General features: G+C 41.1%; 1 protein-coding gene and 1 long non-coding RNA gene across 3 annotated transcripts; both read right to left on the reverse strand.

The window, feature by feature from the left end:
• Positions 1-140: 140 nt before the first annotated feature.
• si:ch211-222l21.1 (prothymosin alpha) lies at positions 141-2,926 on the reverse strand. Its single transcript, XM_044024211.1, has 5 exons — positions 2,732-2,926; positions 2,045-2,149; positions 1,391-1,457; positions 1,138-1,217; positions 141-1,026 (listed from the first exon to the last, which is right to left on the reverse strand). The coding sequence occupies exons 1-5, from the start codon at positions 2,780-2,782 to the stop codon at positions 952-954; spliced, it is 378 nt and encodes a 125-aa protein (XP_043880146.1). The 5' UTR covers positions 2,783-2,926; the 3' UTR covers positions 141-951.
• A 3,959-nt stretch (positions 2,927-6,885) lies between these two features.
• On the reverse strand, positions 6,886-11,539 carry LOC122767662. Of its 2 annotated transcripts, XR_006360233.1 has the most exons (3): positions 11,334-11,539; positions 9,947-10,014; positions 6,886-8,429 (listed from the first exon to the last, which is right to left on the reverse strand). It is a non-coding gene; the product is annotated as an uncharacterized LOC122767662 (long non-coding RNA). The 2 variants fall into 2 exon arrangements; XR_006360232.1 differs by lacking the exon at positions 11,334-11,539 and having other exon boundaries at positions 9,947-10,910.
• Between the last annotated feature and the right edge of the window lie 682 nt (positions 11,540-12,221).

Below are 12,221 nucleotides of genomic sequence, written 5' to 3' on the forward strand. Positions count from 1 at the left end.
TTTCCTGCATCTTAGCCAGCCAGCCATTTTCCATGTTAAGAAAGAAATTAGGTCAGGTGACATCATCTACTTACAAAACCATAATTTTAAAACAGGGGGCCACACTGTTGTAAATGAGCAACATATGCCACGACATATACTTAAGTAAAAAGACAATTTATTTGTTTATCAGAATATACAAAGCAGTGGCTGAAGTAACCGGATGTCATTCTGGGTCTGAAAAAGGTCATCTTGGACAGAAAAACTGGGTTACCCAGCCATAACATAACTCATTGAAAACATGAAAAACAAAGAATAAATGGTACAAACTTGCGTGGAATGCATACAGAACAAATGACCAAAGCATTAAGGTTTAAGAGGGGTTAATAAACATTTCAAAAATCCTGCTTCCATAGAACTGTCGAGCTGCCTTATCATGGAGGAGCAAGACCCCTTTATTCATTTGCACCATCTGTTATGCTAATGGGGCAGCCAAGCCAAGGATTAACTAGCAGCTCAACTCAAAAACATTAGGCCTCAACTAATAATGCAAACAACTGTCCATTAGCCCCTGCTTAAAACTTATCTTTGGTCCTTTAAGTGAATCTGAGAGGTCAACATGAGCCTTGGAGGAGGTGAGCAGCTGCCTGTATTTATGAATCATCTGGTCAGCACTGACATAGAGGTTGTGCTTCTAACATACTGATATAAAACCTTGAAAAAAAAAACTGATCTCATGGTGTGGCCCAATTTGTACAAGTAGAAAAAAAGCTCATTTTAAAGACCAATAAATAACATTTCATAAAAAAGGATGCAGGGCCACTATGTTTCAGGACTCCAGTGCAATGTGATAACATGGGAGCAAACAAAAAAAGAAATCTCTCGCAGATCAAGATTCAGAAAGCACAAGCTCTACAACACGATGGTGACCAGGCTGGTTAAGACAGTGCTGCAAACAAGTCGAGCGGAGAGCTAGGCCTCCACCACTTCTGCCTCTTTCGAATCTCCATTTTCCTCCGTCTTCTGTTTCTTTACATCCACCTTTTCCTGGTGAAGAGAAACACATTTAACTCGTCAGCAAACACACAGAGGTCATCACATTGGACAAATGATCCAGCAGGGAGTGGAAAAAGACAAGTGGTTAAATCGTTAGCCCACCTCCTCCTCCTCTTCCTCTGCTGCACGCTTCTCTGGCTGTGCATCAGTCTCCTCAGCAGGGGGCGCCTCCTCTGCATCACCTGTGAGGACAGTTGCAACTTCAGAAACTACATCCATTTTTGTCAGTGCACTAAAACTCAAGGTAAAATTATACTAAAAAGAAAATTCTGACAACACAGCGATGGGAACAACAGTGAGGTTAATGTTTCTTTACGAAAAAGGAATTATTTTGAATATAAAACTATGAACATACCATCTCCATTCTTGTGTTCCTCCTCCTCTGCAGGCTCTTCCACTTTGTCACTGTGATCAGCACCATTCTAAAACAAAGAGACAGACATTAAAGATTTTAGTATGAGAGACTAAATTTTCCCCTGATACTTTAACTGCTTTAACTTTGAACAAAAATTTTAGTACTGTAAATAAGTGTAGTTAAATATGGGGATGCTAATTTTTGTAATGACCTGGTATTCTGTACTTTATTTGCACCATGTTCTAACATTAATTTTTTGTTCCACCCACCTCTCTTATCCAAATAAAATGGCATTGAACATAGTTGAAATAATCCTCCCACAAAAACCCCCAAATCTACTGAATCCCTCTGGGGAAATCTTTGAAAAAAGAAAAAGAAAAAGGGCAGTTGTAGAAGACTCGTATTGCCTCCCCAGAGGATTAGCTACGGCGCTCTGGGAAACCTCTGAAAAACCAATGGAGAGACGTCCAAAGGCTTGTTCCCTCTAACAAACATCTGTGCCATTTTCACAACCCAAACAAAGCGCACTGTGCGGAGCAGCTGAACAGGAGGAGGGGGAGGTGGTGGTGGAAGAGGAGGCGGGCGCAGCGACACCTGCATGACGACGGCTGCTAAGACAAAGGCCATGAGGCTCGTACTCGTCTCCAAACTCACTGTGCCATTGGCAGGTGCGTCCGGCTTGTCTGTCTTCGTCTCCTCCTTCGTCTCCTCCTTTTTCTCCTTCTTCTCCACTTCTACTTCTTTCTTCTCTTTCAGCTCCTACAAAATAAAAGCACGGTCAACGTTGAGGAGGGGTTATTCTGAAGTGGCACTACCGGCACGACTCATTTCCATTCGAAAAACGGTAGAGACAAAACACGACGTTTAAAGTAGTAATTCACTGAAAACAATATTAAACTTAAAGCGGGTTTTTTCCCCAGGTAACGTAACGCCGACGTTACCGAGTCTTCCCGCCCACAGCAGCAGAAGCTCCGCTTCGCCACTTAACATCGTCTCCACCGCTTTGTCTCCACAACTACTTCATTTCTACCTTTTATGTGGCATTTTAACACAATATTTAACCAACATGCACTCATGGGCCGTCGTAATAATGTATTTCTGTCGCCGTGTGTTATTATCATTCATTCACATTAAAAAAAACACACATTTCTCAGCAATTACCATTTTTAAGTCACTCGAAGTAACGTTAACAGTAACATTTGCTCCTACAGCCGTCGAATATTAAACAAAAACAGTGTTTGCAACTGCGAACACATACAATACTTCAACTTAAATAAAAGTTACTACAACCTTCAATCACGACGGTAACATGAAAAGAGAAGAAAAATGAATGAAACGCACCTTGGCTGTAACTTCAGCGGTAGCGGTCTTGTCCACAGCTGTATCGGCCATTGTTGCTTTTAATTTCTTTGATTAATTAGAATAATTATAATCCCGTTTGTGGTTATGATGTGTTATTTATTTTCTTAGCTCCTTGTCTTCGAGTGTACGGTGTGAAGACGCTGAGAGAGGAATGATGTCTGCTCGACTCAGCTTTTCTCTCGACCTCGTTGGAAGCGCTCGGGCCCGCGTGTGATTGGTCAACGCCGACCACTGGAGCACTCCATTGGTCGAGCGTCCTGTCAATCTACACCGTACTTCCCGCCTTCTTTGTATCTCGTCGCTGATTGGCGGGTTCTTTTAAAAAGCTGCACTACTCTCCTTTTCCCCCAAAAAAATATCTATCACTTTGATTTTCAGCTGTATTTTTTCGAGCAATGAATTCAAGTAGTGTTCTGCCGTCGAAGTCAGTAACAGACGTGGTCGACTGCTAAATATTGCATCGCTTGGTTTTGTGAGGGGAAAAAAAAGTTTATATGAACGTGTGCCCACGTATTTTATCTTTTGTCTAAGCAGGCGCCCTTCCTTTGCAGAGATGGAGTGTCAAATTACAAGCAAGGAAGACATCAGGGACAAAGTGAAAACCATTTGGCCGCACCTCCTTTCTATATTTAACACTTATGCGCTTCCTATACTTTTACTCTTACTCCTAAGACCTGATCAATGAAGTCACACCGCTAACAGTTTTGTTAAAGGAACAATATATGAGCACATGTTCTGAACATTAGCCACACATTTTTTTTACAAATTCAAGACATATTCCTGACCACTGAGTGATTATTTTACTTTATACAATTATATAAATATATAATTGTATAAATGTATAAATTTATTTATACATAAATTATAAATATCACCTATCATGACATTGTTACATTTTTACACTGAGTTGAACTCAGGTTATCTCATATCAGGCTATATTTGAAACAATGACAATAGTAAAAGACATACATATCTGGCATCATATAGATAAGAAATGCATGTTACTTTGTGATTTGTGAAGCCGCGACTATATATTGGGTTTGGTGTAAGTGGTTGATTGTGTGTATTCATTTACGGCTCTGTCAGAGAATACAAAGTCTAAATTGTATGAATGAATAAATAAATAAATATAGAGAGCACACACACACAGTACAACCCTCCACCAAAGCTTTCCCATTGACAATACAATCAAGTCAACAAAATCTTTTAATTCCTTCCTTGAGTCATAGCATACATCCCAAGAGTTATGCTTCTCACAGTTAAACATGTGGCCAAAAACATAAGCTCAGTCCATGGATGAGATAACAAATAAATAATAGGTGCTCACTATGATGGGAATGATTTTTGAATCCTCTGTAGCCAGTGCTGATATACTTCTACAAAGTTGCTTCATCAAATTCCAGGGGCAGTTGATTAATATAATTTAAACACAGTATCTATTGTTGGTGAAAACCCTGTGTATACTGTATTCGTATAGTATTGCCAAGTTGTTTTTTTATCTCAGAGGTTCAAGGTGAACTTTCTCTGCGCTGACTCATCCAACTGTTAAACCAGAGGAAGTGACATGACACAACTTTTGTGATCCCTAAACTGTCAACGTTAATCCAGCATCTGCTCGGGCAAACGTACCCTGGTGTTCAATCAGAGGTATAATCAACACACGTTGTATCACGGCGCTGACACATTTTAACAACGTGCAGTAATTGCACCTCCTTTAGTCTTATTTACCACATGACTGCACATTGTCGTTGGTGTCATTTCTGCTTAATACAAAAAAAAACATACAATCATTTTATGCTGCACGGTGCATCATCCATTCGCTCTGGATTCCAAATATTCCTGTACATTTTGACTTATGTTTGGAACCTGGACTTGTCCCAACACACCCTAAGATGATATCTTGGCACACAAGAATGTCTTAAGCCTCTAATTAACCCCTTAACACACAATCCTGTACAGCAGGAGGTCTCAAACATTTGGGGGGTCAGGGATCCCTTACAGGTAAGAAAATGTTTTGCACACCTACTGAAAATCCAAATACTGATTAAGCATACATTTACTGTCATTTGTACTCCCTACAAGCCCCTTCCTCTGCGCAGCTCAAACACCCGCGAGCAATTCAGGTTGACAGCCTTAATTCATGCAGTAACCTAACTGTTTCATCTCCTTACAACACATTTTCCAGTTCATTACGCTTCGGTCATGAAAGCACCGAAAGGTTTGAGTACTTCCTGAACTGTTGGCCTGCCCAATCGGGCATCATTTTACATTGTTTGACTATTTATATTTGCTGTCTCCAAAGCAATGGGTCATGAACTTTTGCACAAGCCTATTTAGTCAGAATAAGAATCAGATTTAATGGCTATTTATGAGTGCACATGCAGGGAAACTGACTCCACTTTTCCGTGACTCTGTAAAAACACATAGATGCAGGACAACTGAGGTAAAAAAAAAAAAGAAAAGTTAATGAATTCCTTCTCTTCTGCTTATCCTATGAAGGTCACAAGGGGAGCTGCAGCTGCGTGAGCTCAATCCCGGCTCATGTGAAAATGTTGCTGATTTTAATTCATACACCAACACTGATATAACAACGATATACAATGATATACGGCGAACCAATATGAAAGAGGTCCATTTATCAAAAGCACAAGACAGTTGAATACACAAAGCAGCATGACCGTGTTTCATAAGACATTTTCAGGAGGAAATGAAGAGCGTGGAGAGCTGCAGCGCACTCAGCCAGACATCCCCTATGTAACGGTCACACGTTCTGCACAGAGTGAGTCCATGAGCATAACACAGGCAGACCGAAAGGCAGCAGAAGGCATTACTCACTCTTTTTCTGTAACTGGAAAATGGGAGCAATCTGATAGAGGGGGAGTGTTTGTGAGATCATTTCCTTTCTCCCCCCGCCCCACTCCCCTCTCATGTGTGTTCTTCAACATGTTTCCATGTGCCACAGATCTGCTCCGTAATAAGTTTCTTTGAGCGGCCTGTTTGTTCTTCAGGTAAAATAAGGGAATCTAAATGTTGCAGCAAAACTGAGCCATCAAGGAAAACGTTGTAAAGGAGTGGTGTGGTGATTTTTTTTTTCTTTTTTTTTTTTTTAAACGTACCCTCCAAAAACGCTGGTGTGTTTACCACACTTTCCATAAGCAGGAACTGGAAAAGTTGATTTAATTCTAGTCTTCGTTATTTGACCACAAGAAGAAAATACTGTGTAAAATGAATGCATCTTTGTGTTCACAGTGACATGAGTATTTTTTTTTAGTTCCTTTTGCCTGGGGAAACATTTATGTGACTGTTAAAACTTGTATTTGCTGGGTATTGCAGGACAGAGGATGTAGACAGGTTGAATGGGAAGTAATAGGATGAGAAACACGGCACCAATTTCACCTTAATTTCCTGAGGACAAAGGGTTGACCTGACTTGTGGAATGTCAATGCTTGGGGGTAGAGCAAAGTGGCGCCCATCAAAGAGCAGAGGTCAGGATTAGGCGGGGGAAGGCTCTCGATAATTGCTGGAGTTGGTGGGGGCAAACTGGACTCTTTTGTTTTGAACAGCAGTGGCCCGCATAGTCTGTTTGTCTCTCTCTGCTTCTCAGGGAAATTCTACGGAGTGAAGGTGCATCACAAAATTGACTCCTCACAGGGACTCCTCTGCTGGATGAGTGACGGGGGTCAAACGTTGTTTATGTTATGGATCTATAATCAGTGCAATTACGTGCGGTCCCCGCTGATAATCATGGAAGTTTACAGTACGCACTCGTAGTCTGACCACAGGATCTATAGAGCTGTAAATATTTAAATTGAACTGCATCAGGCCCTTGAAGTTACCATTAATTGGGCTTTAATAGCTTCTCTGAAAGGTAAGATTGTTTTTTTAGGCCCAAGAAAAAACGAATTGAATAACTTTAACATACAAACAAATGTCTTTTAGAGTCAAACTGCTATCAGTCGAGTTCACACCATGCTGATTAGGCCTTTCACCTCTATATGACTCTGTGTTTAGATCTCGTCTCGCACAGTGACGTTCCCACACTGCACACAGAAACAAGTTTCACTTTTTGTCAGAACAGACAAAGGCAACGGCAACATTGTCACTCAAAACAAGAAGTAGCACCCACAAGTGTGTTTCACAATTCCATTTCCATCCCCTTCATTGCTGCTATGTGCACACAAATGCTCCCTCAGTCAGGTCTGATAGTATTGCTTGGCAGAGCCCATTTTCATTTTTTTCATACAAACAATGTTCCATTGTTTCTGTTTGCAAAAATCAGAGGCAACAAAAGTTACGCGCTTACTTTGAGCGTGTAAAAATAAACATACGAAACAAAAAAGTGAAAACAGAAATCTTTTTTACACATAGTTTAGTTCTGTGGCATAGACCGGTGATGTGTGTTTACAGAAACACACGTAATGTAAACCAAAGCTCCTCAGTGGCACAGAGCCAATGATCCTGAAATCCTGTGCCTCTGGTTATTTCTGAGGCTGCTGTGGTTGACATGTCTCTTCAGTGTTGCAGGATTTCGAAAATGGCTAAACAATGCTGCCGTTTTATCCCAAATGTTTCAAACCCCTTTGTCCCAGTTAACTTTAGATTTAAATCATGTGTCTGTGACTGAGTCAGTTGGTGAAAATGGATGTTTGTGCGACAGGATGTTTTTAGTCAAACCTCAGCTTATTTCTTACCATGAAAACATGTCTTGTCTCCGTCTACTACCATGTGTAGTAGATATTTCAGGACTCGTTATTAATGCATGAAGGCAGACATGAGATGGGCGACAGTAAAATGCATCAGCTCCAGTAATGTGGCTACTGTACTGGACCATGGTGGTGAATATTCATCTATAATCCCATCCAGACTTTTAAAAGTGCTATATGTATTTATTTTTTACCACTGTTGCACAGCCAACGTTAGTATTAAATGAGTCCAGTAATGATGTTTGATGCTGGACTTCTAACATTTAATACTAACTTTTGGCTGTGCTTCCTGTGTTTGGATAGAAATGCCACTATAAACTCTTGTTTTACTTTCATTTCTCTCAGCTCTTTCCTTCCTACTCGCCACCAAACATCTCCTTTCATTTTCTGATAGTGAGCCACTAGTCTTTACCACTACTTTAAATAAATACATTTATTAATCCCAAGTAAGCATGTGCTTCATTGGAAATGACTCCCAGGTCAAGTGACTCTGAGATGCGATGCGATGACTGTGGCCCTCTTTGGCATTAAAATGTGTTTTCTGTAATCGGATTGCAATCAGATAGCACCTGACCACTTGGGGTTAGGTTTTCTGTATCTTAAAGACGATTTATTCCCCTACTTTGAAGAGCAGAGGGTTTGCTGATGTGACGCTGTAGTCTGCTGCTGGAAAACCTTGCAGAAGAACGTCTGTAGTGATCCAGACTTATTAAAACTTGGGTTCAAGCTCAATTGAATCATTTGAACAATGAATTGAAAGAGAGACCAAAGTCAAAGATGCAAATTAGTAACCGCAAACATTATGACTGAGGATCATGGTGGTGGTGTTGTTGTTTTTTTCTTCATGGTTTTGTCAGTGGCATCACAGTTCATGCACGAGTGGACAAGCGTGGTCCCCAGTGTGAAAGAGGCTTCAGGGAGATTATTAGTATTATCTCTGGTGAAGAAAAGGCTCCATCCCTACAACCTGTTGCCTGCAAGAAACCACATTAGTCAGCAGAGAAAACTTAAGATGTGCCTTTAAATAGTGACCAAACTGTAGCTATAATGTGAAAGCAAGCAGCTGTCATAACACCTTTGAAAATAGATGGAAACACATGACAGATATACAGTGAATATATAGCAACCAGATTCCTACCACGCAGATCTGAGACAAGCCCAAATACATGGCACGTGCATTGATTTATACTTTCCTTTCCTTTGTTGTTAAAACACAGCACTGGCAAAAGAGAAGCATGTTTCAGCCCCGAGGACGACATACATATCATCTGCCAATCGATCCATTAAATATTCAGATAAATCAGCAGGCACTCGTGTTTGAGAAATAATACGTCATACAGAACAGGCCCTTTAAAACATCAAACATGCATAATACATCACATCAATCTATCTATCTATCTATCTATCTATCTATCTATCTATCTATCTATCTATCTATCTATCTATCTATCTATCTATCTATCATGTTGTACTGCTCGAGTGGAAATGGGATTGCGATTGTTTAAAAGTTACAAAGAAATGGGTGGAGAAAAAAGTCTGGTATGACGAACAGACCTAAAACACACACCAGACATAGCAAATGTTTCCTTCTTGAGTTTGGACGTTCGGTTCCAACTCTACTACCTTATTTATTTTATCTCGTAGCTCCACCCCTGCAAGTCCTCTCAGAGAAAAGTGGAAATTTCCAGTAATTCCTGCTGCTTTGCATGAACTGTTCCTCCGCCTCCTTCTTCTATTTTCCCGCCTTCCACTCTACCTGCTCTTTACTGCTGAATGACAAACTGAACACCATGTTGCCCAGCAGTGTATATATATGTATATATATATATAAATACAGAGTTTACCCTCAGTGGGTAACATTTCCATGGATTTCTGCTTGTTGTGGAATAGGACTAAGATCCTTTCACTGAACTGAACACAGTGAAAACATTAGATTTCAGTGAGTTTTATTTCAGTCACGGCCAGATTAGTAATTACAATAATCATCATCATCAGCAGATGATGTTACTCCCTGACTGAATCTATATTTTAACAGTTAAGCAATACTGAGACTATTACGTTACCTCTTGAATGATAATCATGTGTTGGTTTGGGATCACAGAACAGATTGTAGATTAGCATTTTTATGTCTCTGGCTAATCTGATATTCTGGTTTTCGCACCGCAGATTGCCACAACTACGACGCGGCTACAGACGGATTAAAGACTCAAGTAATGTGACAAGCACTTCACTGATTACAGTGAAGGTGTGGCTCAGACGTCAAAGTAAAAAACTATCTTTATTTGTTTACAGCCTGGTCCAGGGTGTCTCTGCTTTTTACATCTGTGGTTTTTATAACTTCCTGACTGACAACCAGATAACGTAAAAACGAGCTATCGTGATGCCTGATTTAAAAAAAAAAATATATATATATATTTGAGTAAAAAAATGAAGGCACGAGACAGCTGGACTAAAGAAGTTTGAGTGTGTTGATGGCATGAGGCTCACTGACCTTAGACCCATTGTGAAGCACCAACAAAGAACCATCTGCACTGCTGCAACCACAGCTGAGATGAGGGACTGGGTGGGGGGGTTACAGGCACGGAGAGAGTGTGTGAAAGAGAACACGATCATTAATGACGGGAACTTGAAATGGTGCTCGATCACATCGATAATGTGTTCAATTACTGGTTGGAAAAATTTCAGAGGTTTATATTCAGGGAAAACACAGAGCTGCATCAGCCGAGGAAAAAAAGTGGCTGTTTCTGCCGCTGCTTAAGTGGAAGACAAGAGCTGCTGGCCTAGCCTAATCACTCAAGAGCACATTTCCTGCCTCCTGCATGATGATGACATGAAGTCAACTGAAGCTGTTGCAATATTTCGCCCAAAAAACTGGCTTGGCAGGCATCCCATTCATTCATGAATTATTCTCTGCACTTGTTCACTCGTTTTCCTGTTGGAATATCTGGATTTAGAAGGTTACAGTATCAGCTTGGACGTGAATGGGTTTTGCGGCGCAGCCCATATTCAATTTTCCTACGTGATGCATTTAAAAAAACATGGAAAAACAAAGACAAAATGGTGTCAGGGGCATCTGTAAAAATTCACAAATGTTACACAGGTAAGACATGATAGTCAGGATTGCTTAGCAACAGCAGTGAAAGAAAAAAAAAAAATCTTGCAGCCTATGTGGCATCAGAGGAACCGTCAGTGCTGCCATCCAGTGGTGGACTGGCAGCACACGCTGTGGAGGACTAACTAGTACTGAGAATGATTCAAAGCATGCAGTGTATGTGCAAGAGAAGGAAATAGATTCAATTATTTGCGAGGTGCAAAAACCTGATGAATGGAAAGGGATTCGATGGTAGAAACAATAGTCTAATCTTTCAACCCTGGACACCATTCAAAAACGTGCTCACTCATTTGATTGGTCAGAAAAATGTACTAGCTCTTAAGGCAGGAGGTTGCTAAGCAACATTGAGGGAGGAAGCGAGGGAGGGAGGGAGGGAGGGATGTGGGTGGGAGTACTGGTTGTGGGTGGGGCGTTTTTAAGGGGACGGAGCATAGTCATAGTCAGACAATCTTTCTGGGGAAATACCTGGGGAAAAATTCCCAAATAAATACACAAGACAGGAGACAGAGGGCTGGTGTAATCTCCAGGGGTCACTTAAGAGGTCGCCGTGCTAAGAAACCTTTAGAGTAAGGAGAAAGTTGACAAGAACAAGAAAAGAAAAAGGTTCTTTAACTGCAAGTCGACTGACACAAAATGAACTCCAGGATTAGTCCTTTAGCCGACTGAGTGAAGAGTGAGTGACAGACAACGACAGACATGACGTTAATAAGGTGCAGCAGTCTAACGAAGAACAGGTCACAGATAAGAGTGTATGAGGAAACTCTACCTGTGGCTGTGCCTGTTTGTTCTTGTTGGCATGGCTGGGTGTGTATGTGTTTCCAAAGAGCTGTTTAGAAAATTACCTTTTAATTATGATAAGCTTAGCTGACCTAAATGCAAACTCAACAGTCTACAATGTATACAAAATAAAAAAAGTAAAGGCTAAAATGACAGGAGAGAGAGGTGGTGCAGAGAAAGTGCACTAGGAAAAAAGTATTAAGCAACTGGAGCTGCAGACAAGGTGGAAAATGTGCTTATGAAGAGAGGTGGAGCCAAAAAGGTAGAGGATGGCAGGAGGCCGGGGGGGTGGCTGCTGCTGGTAGGTACAGCCTGCACAAGGAGGAGGGCCTTGGAAATGGCTGCTGCAGGCGGTCTCTACAGGCAATGGGGTCTCTTTTGTCAGGAGCAGGAAATGAGGTTTCTGTTGTGATAAAAGAGAATGTTTCTATGGCAATGCAGCGAGCCGTGTGCACAGAGAATTTGTCAGGAGGCTTTGGTGGAAGGAGGGAGGGAGGGAGGGAGGGAGGGGAGGCTGAGTGAGGTTTGGATTTCAAAAGCAGCCTCCTCCATCTCATCTCCCACCCCTCTGCATTTCCACGGCACCCTTTTTTCTGTGATAATCTGTTTTCATAGCGCCACAGTTGACACCGCGAAGGAGATACAAGTGAAGCCGCTGCTTCATCAGGCGTAAATGTTTACAGAGTAACAACAATTACAGCTGTCAAAACACGCAAAGGGAAGAGCTCAACAAACACACCTATCTAATTTACCGCTCAACTCAGGCAGGATAACTGACATTTCCGTCGTTACGCCTTTGTTGAATTACCCCTTTACTTGCAAATGTATTATAAAAAAAAGAAAAAATCACCTTTGACCTTTAAAGCCTAAATATAGT

This window comes from Solea senegalensis, linkage group LG4 (genome assembly GCF_019176455.1).
Source record: "Solea senegalensis isolate Sse05_10M linkage group LG4, IFAPA_SoseM_1, whole genome shotgun sequence".
Lineage (NCBI taxonomy): Eukaryota > Metazoa > Chordata > Actinopteri > Pleuronectiformes > Soleidae > Solea > Solea senegalensis.

Bases quoted from the DNA above. Each gene is read 5' to 3' on its own strand.
- si:ch211-222l21.1 (XM_044024211.1), bottom strand. From the start codon at position 2,782: ATGGCCGATACAGCTGTGGACAAGACCGCTACCGCTGAAGTTACAGCC. The intron at 1,218-1,390 runs GTATGTTCATAG...CTGTCCTCACAG, and splicing joins GGAACACAAGAATGGAGATG to GTGATGCAGAGGAGGCGCCC. The intron at 1,027-1,137 runs GTGGGCTAACGA...TCTCTTCACCAG, and splicing joins CAGAGGAAGAGGAGGAGGAG to GAAAAGGTGGATGTAAAGAA.